Genomic DNA, 14,728 nt, shown 5'->3' on the forward strand with positions numbered 1-14,728 from the left:
TTCCTTTTCCAAGGATTTAGAACATACATCATGATAAAAGTCATCTAGAACAATGTCCTAAGACTGAACCAAAGGGCGATTCATAGTTAAGTAGGAACAATGCTAGTTACAATCAAGAGTTCCTGGGTCAAGTTCTCCCATACTCAGTTGCTATGTGACAATCACTTCAGGACTAACAATCCCCTCTTACCCTTCCTCAAGGGGTTGTTTTCAAATATTATGTCAACCACAAAAGCCCTGTGTAAACATGAGCAAAGATTATTCTTCCTACTACTCTGCAGGCAGGACTTCCCCTTTGTCCATCCTTTTGGCATGTAAGTTCCTTACGATTAGGGATTCACTTTGATTTTTCTAATTGTATTCCCAAATTTCAGTGTGATGCTTGGTACAGAGTAAGTGACTAATAAATGCTCTCCCCTCCATTCATTTATTCAGTTAATTCTCAGAATTTACAAGGATATTACTCATCATAAATCTATAATCCCTCTAAAGATAGTGTACTGCTGTAGATTGGACACTGCACCTGGAAATGAACACCTGAGGCATATGCCACTTCAGATGTGTTACCTTGGGCACATCATTTCACCACTGGTAGCCTCAGTTTATTTATTTGCAAAATGGAGGAGTGAAGCTAGATAACTTGTAAGTTCTCTTCCACTCTAGAGCTGTGATCTCTTTTGTCAACAGAGAGAGAAGCATCTTAATAGTTAATGTAGCATTTTGTAATGTCCTAGAACAGTAGGTAACATATTACATGTACATTCACGATCACACAAAAACCACATTGCAGAAATGAAATTATTATTAGGTTATTCTTTTTTTTAGACTGAAAATACAATGAAGGAAATCCTTTCCATCTTGACCGTACTTAATACAAGGATGGTAGAGTTCATTCAGCCTTAAAATATTTCATCTGAAGCTCACCTTGTTTGAAGTGCCCACCTTCTTAGTAAAACATTTCAGAATATCTTGTAGATTAAAGCAAAATATTTCTGATTTTATTAAGAATAATTAAGATTTTCCTACTTGTAACTTGACTAATTTCCTGAATGGGATGGGTAATTTGGACCATTAAATAGCTAATCAATTGAAACTATGAATTAAATCATCTCTCTGACAAAAAGCTGCCTGAAGAGGAAAAGAGAGAGAAAAGAGCACTGAACCTCATACACATTTTTTTTAACTTTCCTGAAATAATGCAAACTTTATTCAGCTGTCTATAGGTCTTCTCCTTCAATTACACTATCTACTTCATGATGGCTGGAAGGCTTGTCTCATCCAAGCATTGCATCTTCTTCATTATCTAGCACAGGGCTCTATACACAGTATTTAATCAATGTTTATTCAAATGAAGATGTGAAATGCTAGGCTTCTGACTTTGATCTCAACATGATCATGAGGATATAATGAAAATATTATTTAATGATTGTACATGTATAACCTATATCAGATTGCGTGCTGTCTTGGATAGAAGGGAGGTAAGGAAGAGAGGGAGAAAAAAAATTTGAAACTCATAATCTTAGAAAAAATGAATGCTGAAAACTAATAATTGGAAAAATAAAGTACTATTAAAAACATTATTTAATTCTTATTATCAATGGACAGAGTGAAAAGAAGTGAAAGAATAGAATAGCTCCTAACAATAATAATACCTGTCATATTTGAGATAATTACATGTGTTGCAGGGAATTGTTGTCTAAGATTCATCTGGTCTGTGAATAGTTTTATTAGTTAGCTATTTAACAAATATATATATATGCATATATATATTTATTATTAATGAAATATTAAAATATGCTCTGCTCCTCCCCCAAAAAAACTAGTGATTTCATTAACTTTGGGAGTTTCCTCTACACTTTCTGGTCCTGATTGGCAATTGCTTTTCTTAGAGAATTGACAAAGAAACCAAAAAATTTGTGAAGACAGTATACCAAACAGTCCTGATTCTGAGGTTAGCTCTCTATTCTTTACCCTCTCATCCTTTTATATATACCTAGATCTATAGTAATATATAGCCATAATGATTATATATGGTTTTATATATGTGTGTGTATAGTCATAATGATTACACTACATACAGACACACACATAAATCTCAAATGCAGAAGGCTAATACTCTGAATTATTTAAAAATTACACTGCAATCACATCACAATTTAAAAATTATGTAGTAATTTAAAATTACATGGTAAATCGGAGAAAAGAAATAAATAAGATTAGGTTCAATTAGGACAACTTCAGGGTTAATTCCCTTCAGAAAAAGAAACAATCCATAAAAATGAAACTGGATGGAAACTGCATCATTCTACAACTTTCTACTTACTTACTAGTTTAGTTAGGAAAACAAGATCTCCAAGTTATAGTGTGCTGAAAAATAAAACTGGCACTGTAAGCAAGTAAACTCCCTCTTTTAGTCACCACTTGAAGTATAAGTTGTCCCCTGATTTGATTTTTAACTTCTGTCAATAGCCCCTTATCAGCTGAAACACTGCCAAGGTGGCTGACTTTGAGACAGATTACATTTCTTTAGCTCAGAAAAGAACTGGCTGTTGTATCTTGACAATGGTTGCAGGGAAAACTTGTAAGTGCAGATATAAGAGATACTTAAGATTTAGTGGGAGAAGGAGGGAAAGGGATAAGAAGGAGGAAATTAAATTTTAAGGAAAATTGTAAAGAAATAGGTGAAATCAGTCAATAAAAAAACCAAAACAAAACCCACCTCTAAAGTCTGCATCAGAGTTGGCTTAATTGCATCCTTCATCAAAACAGTCAAAGCTCCAGTCACTCCCTAAAAGAAATTAAGTCAAATTTTTAATGCTCATTTTATTGTAATCAGATGTAAGTATTAAGCTCTCCATCCTCACTTGAAAATGTGCATGCAGACACAAATATAAAGTCATATTCCAATTATTTATTTCCATTCTTTAAATAAAGCCAACAAGCTCTCCTTCCCCCTGCCATGCTTTCTGGATAGGATTCACACAAATAACTTATTCACTAACTCAGTTACTCATTCAATCCATCATTCCCCTCTTGGTCCTGCTCCTGGCTCCTAGCCTTCCAAATCATGCTTTCTCATCCTGAAATTTCTCTTAGTGCCTGAGGTCTGAAGCATCACCCTTGCAGACTTCTCTCGACATGGAACATCCTATGCTAAGGAGTACCACTGGCAAATTCTTACAGGAGACTTCATCTTGTGGTAGGGTACAAATCAGCCTTCAATCTCTTCTTCTCCTTCCTTCCAAACCATTCCCCTTTATTGGCTGGTTTCAACTTCCAACTTTACAGCTCTTTGGGGTATTGTCTTTTCCCATTAAATGTGAATTCTTTAAGAACTATTGTTTTCTTTTTCTTCTGTTTTCTTTTTATTTTTTTGCTTATCTTTGCATCCTTCATGCTTGGGATAGGGGCTTGGACCCAATAAGTACTTAAATGCATGCTTTCTTCCTGTTAAATGCTACCATGACAGTGCCATGGGAGATAAAATAATAATTAGGACATAGTTTCTAATTCTTAAGGAGCTTAAAATCTAGCAAAGAAAACATAGTGTACACAAAATGCAGAGATCAGACCTGAGATTTCATTGAGTATAGGGAATTTCCTGGTGAGAAACCTCTTTTTACTGATGCAAGTTAGCCTTTTCCCTGCAACTTATAGCGTGAGAGTTGCTTAGAATGCTTGGTAATTAAATAACTTGGACAGGGTCACATAGCCAGTATATATCAGAGGCAAGATTTGAAGCCACGTCTCCCTGTCTTTAGGATCCACTCTATAGTAAATATGCATTACATATTAATTTTTTATTTGTATATATAATTATACATTAAATAACTACAGAAGAGTATATATTAAGACCATCAAAGAGTGGCAATATCCTATAGAAGGTTAGAAAAAGAAAAGATCGCTTCTTATTGTGGTGAGAGAGAGTAGTGGAAGTGGTGAGCAAATCACCAAAGGTTTCTTGGTGGACTTAGACCTTGAGAATGAGCAGGACCTCCAAAGGAGCAGGCAGTCTATATAAAGGGTGTAGACAGGAGTAAAAGCACTGAATACTTCCAAGGAATGGTGGGCATTATGTGCAGTGTGAAGAGGTAAGAGTAGTACCTGGAAAGGTGATAGGGGGCCAGTTCATTGTCTGGCTGGAGGATCTGAACTTTATTTAAAAGACAAGAAGACATCAAAAGATTTGGGAAGACAATTGTCCTGAATATATGCAGTGTTCTTACAGCTTTTGCTGTTAGCACTCTACCTGTGTAATTTATTTTCTTTGTCCTTGCATTGATCTGAGCCATATACTTCCAATAAAGATACCCTTTGACCAAAGAATCCCTCTACTGGCCATTATGAAAAAGAAAAACTGGATCTCTGTCAACTGCAGAGACCTGAATGCCATGCCAATTGTTATCTCTAAAGACAGGATTATTCATTTAAAGAGATTCCTAAAGTTTATTTTCCAACACTGGCTTCCTTGCTGTTCCTTGAACAAGACACTTCCTCTAAGGACTGCATGTATTTTCATTGGCTGGCCTCATCTCTGGAAAGCTTGTCATCTTTGCCTCTTACTGGTTTCCTTCAAGTCCTAGTTAAAACCCAACTTTTTAAAGGAAGCTTTTCCCAATCTGTCTTAATTCTAGTGTCTGTCTTCTACCAATTATTTCCTGTTTTTTCAATTTATTACATAGTTGTTTGCCCATTGTCTCCTCCATCAGTCTGTGAACTCCCTGAGAACAGATAGTCTTTTATCCTTCTTTATAATTCTGTTACTTAGCATAATGGCTGGCACATAGTAGGTGCTTAAAAAAATTGTGATTGACACTACATAGCAGATTGATTAGAAAAACAAAATTTTAATGGCAGCTTTCTGAATCATTAATAGTGGCTTGGCATGGCCAGGTAACCATTTTGTCGTAGAATCTTCCTTTTTTATTAGAACATCTAAACTTTCACACTTAAAAAAATAAATAACCTTCTGTGACATAAGCAAATATCTATTACTTCTACAACACAACACTTATTAAGAAAAAAAGGCATTCTCACTTGACAAGTACATTCCACACTCTGGTATCCCCTTGAAGTTTATAGACAAAAAAATCTCAAGCTGGTAATGCCGTCTCCCTTACATGACAGGAGCAAAAGAAGTGTAATGGCTTTATTTCCTTCAAATCATTTCTGCTTGCAATCTGCAATTGTATAATATTAGCTGGGGAAACTAAAGAAAGAAGAGCGATTCATTGGGATAGACTTACCCCAAATAAGATGGTAGGTTTACTATAAACGAGATGCTGCTCATTTATATGTTACACATTCCCTAAATGCTGCTCCTTAAAAATTTATAGAAGTCAAAATATTATAAATGCCACCTTATTGAAATGGATGAAGCCCTTTGTGGCTACAATTCCCAGCATTAGCTACAGTGATCCTTAGTGCACTTCTAGTAAATGGCATTTTTTCTAAGGTCCCATATCTTATAATTCATAACAAAGAGCTGCTTGGAAGTACTCTTTCTTCTTTAGTCATGGAAAGCAAGTAACTTTCATTACTTAAAACTCTACTTAATTTTGTATGAAAACCTCTTGTGGAGATTTCAACCAAGAGGATGACGATAATAAGACAATAATAATCTGAGAACTAAGAAATGTAAATAATTAGAATTAGCATTTATATACCACTGTATGCTAGGCACTATGCTAAGTACTTATCTTATTTGGTCCACCACAACTCTGGGTGATAGATACCATTATTATCCATTTACAGGAAAGGCAGACAAAGTAAGTGATTTGCCTAAGATCACAGCTACTAAGTGTCTGATAATGCATCTGAACACAGGTTTTCCTCATTCCAGATCAGGTGTTCAATCTACTGTACCACTGAGCTGCCAATGATGTGCCTGAGGTCCAACAGCTAGAATCTGTCTGAGAGAGGATTTGAACCCAACACTTTCTGATACCAACTTTTATTTTTTTGGGTCTACCTTTTCATTGCTATACCAATCCAAATTGCCAAAACATTATTTTATAGAACTAGAAAAAATAACATTCATTTGGAAGAACAAAAGTCAAGATTATCAAAGGAATCAATGAAAAAAAATGTACAAAGGAGGTGGCTTAGAAGTACCAAACTGAAAATTATACTACAAAGCAACAGTTTCTGACACCAACTTTAGCATTCTACCACACCAAGATGGTTATTGTTGATTTTGCTCATTGCTGTCCTCTGGGACCCAAATCTTCATTTACTGATTTCTCAGCACTCAACTTAGTCTCCCATTAATATGTTAACAAAAGCAGGCCCCTGCAGGAGCTGCTCACCCATTACAGTCTTATTTGCTTCATCTCCGGCTGGCCTGTATTTCCTTATCACAGTGCAGCCTACTCTGCCAACTCTCTCCCCATGCATAGAACACTCTCCCTCTGCAAATCCCCACCTCTCTTATGAGGCAAGAGGGTGATCATAACAGCACCTTCCTTCCAGAATGCTGAAAAAAATGAGATAGTTGTTTGAATAGAAAACTGGAAGGAATTAAGGGATTATAAAATGTAGAAATGAAGAGGAGAAAATGGCAATGGATTGGACTGGGGAAACACCTTTGAAAGGCAGACCAACCAGCAGGCTACAGCAATAGTCCAGATGTGAAGGGATGAGGGCCTGTACGAAGTGGTGGTGTTGTCAGAGGAGAGGAGGGCACAGGTATAAGAGATGCTACCAAAGTGTAACTGACAGGCCTTGACAAGAGATTGGATAGGGGGGATGAATGATATTGAGGAGTCAAAGATGGTACCTAGAAGTAGCAAGCCTGGGGAGAGGGGGCTGGGAGGATGTTGGGGCCCTCAAATGTAATATGCAAGTCTGGAAGACATGAGGGATTTTGGGGAAAGATAATGGGCTTAGTCTTGAGATATGTCAAGTTTAAGATATTTACAAGATGTACAAGGTAAATGGAGATTTAAAAAAAACAAAAAACAAAACTGGGTGTCACAAGAGAAGGTAGGGATGGATAAGTAGAATTGAGAATCACCGGCACTGAGATAATAATTCAGTTTATGGGAGCTGATGAGATTATTAAGTGAAATGATATAAAGGGAGAAAATAAGAGCGTGTGGGACAAAGCCTTGTGGGAAATTCAGTTAATGACCCTGACCTGGATGATCATATAACAAAGAGATAGAAAGGAGGAGAATCAGGAGAGAGTAGAATTAAAAAAAAGCTGAGCAAGAGAATCCAGGAGAAAAGAATGATTGGTAGCATCAAAGAAGGGTTGCAGAAAGAGTTCATTAGCATTAATTTATAATAGATCACTGATACTTTTGAAGGAGGGGCAGCTAGGTGGCACAGTGGGGCGGGAGTCAGGAAGACTCCTCTTCCTGTGTTCAAATTTGGCCTCAGTCCCATATTGGCTGTGACTCTGAGTAAGACCCTTAATCCTGTTTGCCTCAGATTCCTCCTCTGCAAAATGAACTGGAGAAAGAAATGGCAGATCGCTCCAGGATCTCTGCCAAGAAATCCCCAAATGGGGACACAGGGGAAGTGGACATGACTGAATAACAAACACAACTAAAAAGCAAAAAGTATAAATAATATTTATATGATAAATAATATAATATAATAAATAAACAAAAATAGCCTGTGTCCCCCCCCCCCCTCCACTGCCAAATTTAGCAGAGAAAGGGAACATAAAATAAAAGATAAATATGAAGTAATGGCTAGGTTCATTGAAGGTTTTTTTTTAAGGATGAGGGAAATCTGGGCGTATTTGGAGGCAACAGGGAAGAAGCTAGTAGATAAGAGTTTGAAGATTAGGAAAGGGAGAAAGATTAAAGAATCAAGAAAACCAAAGAGGAAGAAATCAGGACCTTGGTGAGGAGGAAACCTACTTTATTCTCAAAGACTCAAAGAAAGAAAGAAGAGGTCAAGGGAATTTTGGGTGTAAAATTGAGAAGAAACGGGAACTTATAATGGATGATTAAAAGGAAGGAATCATTGAAAAAATATTTTCTTTCTCTCCATTCTTTATGAGAAAAGACTAGCAACTTTTTTTGCTTCAAAGTGGAAGATAACCTTATCTATTTGAAAAAGTACAGCTTATGGAAGGAAAAAAAGGATATATTTCTTCTTAAATCTTCAATTATGCAAGTATTTATGTTAATTCTTTAAATTCCTAACTTGCAAATTTACAGCACTCTTGCTAATAAATCAAAGGAAAGAGTTACAAAGCAGGAGTTTTTGACCTTTGACATCACTTATATGCCTACCAAATCATCAGCAGTTACAGGTTGTCCTTTCTTGTCACTGGCCACTACCATTCTCCCCAGACGGTTTTTCATATCTTCCAAGCTATCCGTTAGTGCTAAAACAGCCATGATCTCACTGGCAACAGCAATGTCAAACTGGGCCTAAAGCAGACAAAACAAAAGAATTTATCAGTCACAGAGGTGCCTTTTCCATACTGTTCTTAAAAGAAAAAGATAAATATTGAGCCATAAGAATAAAAATTAAGTACATATGCATTGGTGACTGTCCTTTTGTTCAATGTTTCAGTTATCCATTTAACAAATTAATTACTATTTGTCTTGGAAAACACCACCAATGTTTTCCTTTCCTATTCATATTTTCTGCCTTTCCTCTTTTATCAGGATCTATCTGATGAAATGAGATTAATATTTGTAAAGCTCCTAGCACTGTGCTTGCCACCAGAAGGGCACTATATAAATGCACATACTCTTCTCTATTTCCTTTCTCTTTTGCATGAAGTCTATTAATCAAAAAGATTATATTTGCTTCCCAAGCAGAAAAGGTGAGGAACAGAAAAGGGTAGACATTTATGAAAATGAACAAAAAGAAACTAACCCTTCCCTCCCCAAATGGAAGAACTTTTGTGAATTCAATTGAGATGTTTGTAAAGCATTAGCAGTTACTAGCACACAGTAGGCATTAAATAAATGCTTATTCCCTTCCTTTATTTCTTTACTCCTTTGCACTTCATCTGTCAGTAAAAGACTGTATTTGCTCCCTAGCAGAGAAAAAAGAACACAAAGAAAGAAGGTAGGCATTCATCAAAACAACACTGTTCTCTCCCCACCCCGCCTACAAACAAAGAAACATTTGTGAATTCATTCCTTCTAATCCCAGAAACTTTGTGGAAACTGTTTTTTTTTTTTTTTTCCCCCCTCCTAGCTCATTGGATTTTCACAAGTGTTTCCAAGTCTATGGTCCTGATTAAGAAGTAATGGAAAAACCTTTTGGATTAGCTAGATTTCATTAGGTGAAAAGTTCACCACAGAATCAATTAATTTTGCAGATTGCACAAAATCTCTAAACTTTTTAGTGGTTAAGACAAGATGAACAATTTTATTTTTAACAGCCCAAAAGATGTTCTTTTCTCTTATGACTGTGCTCATAAAGCAAGTCAGAAAGCAATAGAAGGACAAAGAAAATGTTCAAGAACATTGGGTGGATTTCTGGGGTCTCCTTCAATATATTAAACATTGTAAAAGTTCTTTTGTTCAAAAGCATTCAATTCAATGAATGTTTATTAGGTACCAACAATGGACAAGGCTCTTTAAGGATGTTATTGTTTGGTTTTTATTCTCAAAAAGGACCAAGACAGAAGGGAGATGATGCTCTGATTTGAAAGTGAATTGGATTTAAGCGAGGGGTGACTTTCACCAGGCTAACTTCCTCCTCAGTCATCTAAGTCTGGTGGCCAGACTATATAGATCAAGGGAACTGGAGATGGTCCTAGATGAAATGGGAGATACTGGCCTTTTAAGCAAATGTCTCAGTTTGAATTGGGAAACACCCTTCAGTGATTAAGGATAGGTAAGAAAGAAATGAGGTCATAAGTAATCTGGGAGGAAAAGATCATGAGAAAATAAAGGTGAAAATGACAGTTCTAGGAGCAAGTATTTTACTATTTAATATTCAAACTGTGAGCCAAATTATAAATTAAAACTAAGATAACCCTAAGAGGAATCACAGCAAAAAAAAAAAAAAAATACTATTAGTTCCCTGCTTTAAGCAGGGAAAAACTGAGCACTTTTAAAGTTAATTTCTGTCAGAATTTCAGTTTGAATTTATTATTTTGGTCAAAAGGATGAACCTCCTCTGAAAATCATAAACACTTAAACATGCTTATGTAAGAAACAATTATAACCTTGAAAATTTGGGGGGGGGAATGGGGAATGGACATAGGATTATTCACTTTAAAAATTATGATTATCAAGTGAAGATTCCCTCTAAAATAATAAAAATTCAAAAGTCAGTACCAAAGAGCCAAAGGTCAAATCTGAATGAGTAACTTATAAAACCAAAGTTAAAGACTTATCATTTTTTGTGTGGGATGGGTGATTGACCCCCTTTCCCAAATTACCTAATCAGAGACATCTTCAGGTACAAAGAGAAACCATTTATTTAATCCCTACAGGATTGGCCCAGACATACACCTGGGAGACATCCCAGCTCCCGCCATGTGCTTATGAACTTGACCAGCCATAAGTAGAACACCTGGTTAAATAGGTAAAAAAAACCCAAGCCTTTTCATTGGATAGACTAAAAGGACATAACCATCCTTGACCAATAGTCACCAATGTTGTCTGCTTCCCACAGGTCACATCACTTCTTGTAACTGCCTGCCTGACTTTTTAGAGATCATGTGACTTCTCAGGGAAGATCCAGAGTCCAAGACCTGATCTCCTAGCTCTGGGAATATGGATCCTGAAACTTGAGGCCTGAGATTTCATTTTCCCACTCTGGGTATAGAGATTACATGACTTAGTCTCAATACTGAGAAATTAGTCCCATTCATTTTCAAACTTCACTTTTAGTTGGTCACTTATAAACAACTTTTCTTTACATCAAAAGACTGTTATAACTTCTTACTTTTTAAAAACAATACAAAGAATTAGAAATGGCTCTTGAATATGATAATAAAACTTAAAAAAAATAGAACCCCATTGTATTTGGCTGGAATATAGTTTTTAAATCAAGAAATTTAAGAGCTATCATGCTACAAAGGTGACATTAATTTTTTCACTTTTCATCTTATTCTTTTAGTGACCTATAGACATACAGACAATTCTACAGAAACTACTTGATAATAAAACTATTAAAAATTAACATTCCAAGGAACCTCTCCTTTCCAAGAAAGATAACTGGATAAACCTCCAGACTGGAGATTATGGAGACCTTCCCCAAATCCAGATAAATAGAATAGCAGGAATGGTAATTAATCAGTCATTGTGAGTGAAGAAAAAGGCAAAGCTATATCAAATTAATTTAATTGCTTCAAATTGGGAAAGAACCCATTAATTGTAAATTCACTCACTTGACGAAGGAATCCTTTCTCTGTCTTAGATTGCCCAATGGTTATTTTTCGTAGAAATCGGTCATTTGTGTCCAAAACTGAAAGACAAGAAAAAATATTAAAGTAGGTTAACAAATTCTAGTTTTCCTAAACTTCTTTATCCATTAGTGCAGATTGTGCTATATATTTTATACTGCATGAAATAGCGAAATCAGCAATTCTTAGCAAATATACCAAAATGTCTTAAACCACTGAATTTAAGTTACCGCAATTTAGACCTGTTCATAGTTCTCTCTCTCTCTGCATTTTTAACTTTATTAATCAGAACATTCAATATAGTTATTAAGTACTTACTACTATAAAGCAACAAAGTTTGATATGAACTTAGGGGAGGGGAGTAGGCACAAAAAGACATATATATAACACAGATCTCCCTCTGAAGGAGTTTACAATCTAATAGGAAGGAAAGATGAAATTTCTTAGAAAAGAAGAAATCTGGAAATAAGACCAAAAGGCATACTTATATAATAGAAAGAGAACTTTGAACCAGTCACAACTTCTTAGATTCTCTGATTCTTCAAAAACGGGAGAGTTGGACTAATCTCTGATAAGCATTAAATACAAAGGACAGGTCTAGGACACATGAGGGGGAAACTCAGAATTTCTGATGTGGAAGCAACCCCTGAGACGAATCAGTTCAACCCATATTAAGTACAATGTACTTAAGCAGTCACCCAAACCTTGCTTAAAGATCTCCAGTGAAGAATGACTTTCCTATTAGGAAGTTTTTCCTTAAATCAAGCCCAAATTTGCCCACTTGCAATTTCTCTCTAAGTCCTAGTTTTGTCATCTGGGGCTAAACACAACAAATTTTACCCTTCTTCCATAGGACAGCCTTTTAAGTACTAATGCTCTCAGGGCTCCACCTCCTCCCTGACCCTCTCTCTTTTCTCTAGGATAAACATATCCTGTTTGTTCAACTGATCTTAATAGTTTGGATTCTTTAACATTTTGGCTGCCTTCTGGTTTATCAATGTTTTTCTTAAAATGTTATATTAAAAGCTGTCTACAATGGGTTGGTGGGGAGGGAACTGTCCACTCCAGATATGAATCTACATAAAAAGATGGATGGCAGAAAAGACAGAATGTGGACAAAAAGGACAGTTAGCAAGTTAAGTTAGCTAAGAAGGGATGAGGGCTTGACTAGGGTTAATTGACAAGGAAGTTGAGAGGAAGGGAAAGACATGAGAAAGACAAGGGAGGCAGAGCTGACAGAACTTGGGAGTTGACAGGATGTGTGCAATGAGGTAAAGGAAGGGCTCAGATTAGGAGCCAGGTTCACTGAAAGGATGACTGGACCTTTAACAGAAATAGAGAAATTACAGTGATCCAGTTAAGCTAGCAGTGGTATTAAGGTAACTTTGTAAAAGGGAGAAGAAAACACCTAGAAGCTAAAAATTTTCCTTCTTACTTTAACTTGTCCATCCCTACTTGCCCTTTAACTAAGCAATGACAAAGCAATGTAAGTCAGATTTGTAGACATAAAATCTCATGGAAAAAAAAATGAGAAAGGATGGGAAAACTTATTGAATTTCTTATAGGCTGCTGCTATTTTTTCCTGAGGCCTGTAGCAATTTGCATGGCAATATTAAAATTTATCATTTGAAAAGATTACAACTTGGTTAAAAAAAAAAGAAAAAGAAAAAGAAGGGAGTTCCTTCTCAGATCTGTACTACACACAACCTTGGCATAGGATTGAAGTTTTCTTTTTATCAAATTTCAAAAAAAGGCCAGCAACCAAAGTTCAGCTGTTTTTCATTTTAAAAAGTTAAAAAACACACACACACAAAAACTTCAGACAAGAAAGCAGCTGGGGAGATCTTTGGGAGTCGGTGGCATCAAAAGCCCATCTGCATCTTCAGGATGCCATCTGTACTGGAGAGTTTCTCAGAATTTACAATTTTATTGATGCTGAGGAAAAAATATGTGTAAGAGCCAGAGAGAAATAATCATAGGTTACATTTACATAGCAGTTTCAATAAATGAGAAAATAACTCAAACGATTTCTCGCAAGTTCAGTATGAAGACAGTTGAAAGAAAATTCTACAACTTATCTATCTAGTCAGCTAAAAGGTAATCTAGTCAATCTATGGAATTTAATTTCATTTAGTGAGGTTATTTTTGCTGCATAATATTCTTTGAGCCCTAACTAAACTACAATTATAGCTAATACAATTTCAGCTAAGTCTCTCATAGCTGAAGTCACATGACAAATGTGTCAGTTTTATTTGCTCTATTTTAAAAATTTAATTGACACTATGCAAATGATCAATGCTGACACTGGTGTTTTCAAGCTGGATTAAGTGAAACTTGTTCATTGAGAGACTGTTGTTCTTCCTTCTTGAAGAGGACCAAAGACATGAAGAAGGATGATATCTTGATTTGCAAGTGAACTGGATTTAAATGAGTCAAGCTTCAATTTCTCTTCCAGTTATCAGGGTCCAGCGGCAAGACATAGGTCTGGACAACTAGCAATGGTCCCAGATGCAGTGGGAGATTTTGGTCTTTTTAACTAAGGTCTTTTTTCCAGTCACAGTATGTTATGGGCCAGAACTCTGAACTTGAAATAAGGATTCTTACAAGGTGCTAACTCAGTGGATAAAGACAATGGTTATCTAGTTTAGCATGGTGATTAATAGTTCTCTAAGTTCAGTATGATTGATTTAATCTTACAACAAATAAGGTTTCTTAGTGATGTAATGATTGGTTTATACTCAGCGTGGAGCATATAAGCAGGGACTGAGAGTCACAGAGGAAAAGCTTTCAGAGGGCAGAGCTCAAGCTCTCGGAACCAAGGACAGACATTCATTCCATCTTCAGTCAGGCCACTGGTGGCAGGCTCTCCTCCTGCATTTTCTCCACTGAAACTAAGACTCCGGGAGGCCTCTAAGAAAGCTGTCCAGCCCCAGGCAAGGAGACAATAAAGGATTTGGCCTTCAACACCCGGCTGTCCTCCTGGTGATTACTGAACTGAAACGAAAGCTGCTCCCAGAGACCACCAGGAAAATAGAAGAACATTACAACAATACGTTTGGAGCAACACTCATTCAGTAGTTAAAAAGCTAGGTAAGAACTAAGGTAAATGGACTACTTTGCCTTCATAAAAGAATCAATCAGGGAGGGGAAGATCCTCAGAATTTCTGGCCAGAACTGAAATAATTGCTATTTATATTCTGAGTCATTAAAACCCAAACAATAAGCAGGTGAACCTTGGGTCAATTGGCCCAATCAGTGAAAGCCAGGGTGCAAATGAATTCAAAGGTAGAATCTAGTAACTCCATTTGAATCTATCAAAGCCTGGTTTTTCAGAGCTATATTTCAAGAAATAATAAATGTAAACTATCTGAGGCAAAAAAAAAAAATTAAGTG

The 14,728-nt window shown here is 36.2% G+C and overlaps 1 protein-coding gene across 5 annotated transcripts in view; it reads right to left on the reverse strand.

Annotated features, from left to right (window-relative positions):
• MTHFD1L (methylenetetrahydrofolate dehydrogenase (NADP+ dependent) 1 like) overlaps positions 1-14,728 on the reverse strand; it is a 192,487-nt gene that overhangs the window by 103,720 nt on the left and 74,039 nt on the right. For all 5 annotated transcript variants that reach the window (XM_074309565.1, XM_074309563.1, XM_074309567.1 and 2 more), the window contains exons 17-19: positions 11,321-11,397; positions 8,250-8,390; positions 2,720-2,788 (exon numbers count right to left, since the gene is read on the reverse strand). In XM_074309565.1, coding sequence (XP_074165666.1) covers positions 2,720-2,788; positions 8,250-8,390; positions 11,321-11,397 — 287 coding nt within the window. The remainder of the gene's footprint in view (positions 1-2,719; positions 2,789-8,249; positions 8,391-11,320; positions 11,398-14,728) is intronic.

The sequence above is a fragment of the Sminthopsis crassicaudata genome, chromosome 4, assembly GCF_048593235.1.
Source record: "Sminthopsis crassicaudata isolate SCR6 chromosome 4, ASM4859323v1, whole genome shotgun sequence".
NCBI classification, from domain to species: Eukaryota; Metazoa; Chordata; class Mammalia; order Dasyuromorphia; family Dasyuridae; genus Sminthopsis; species Sminthopsis crassicaudata.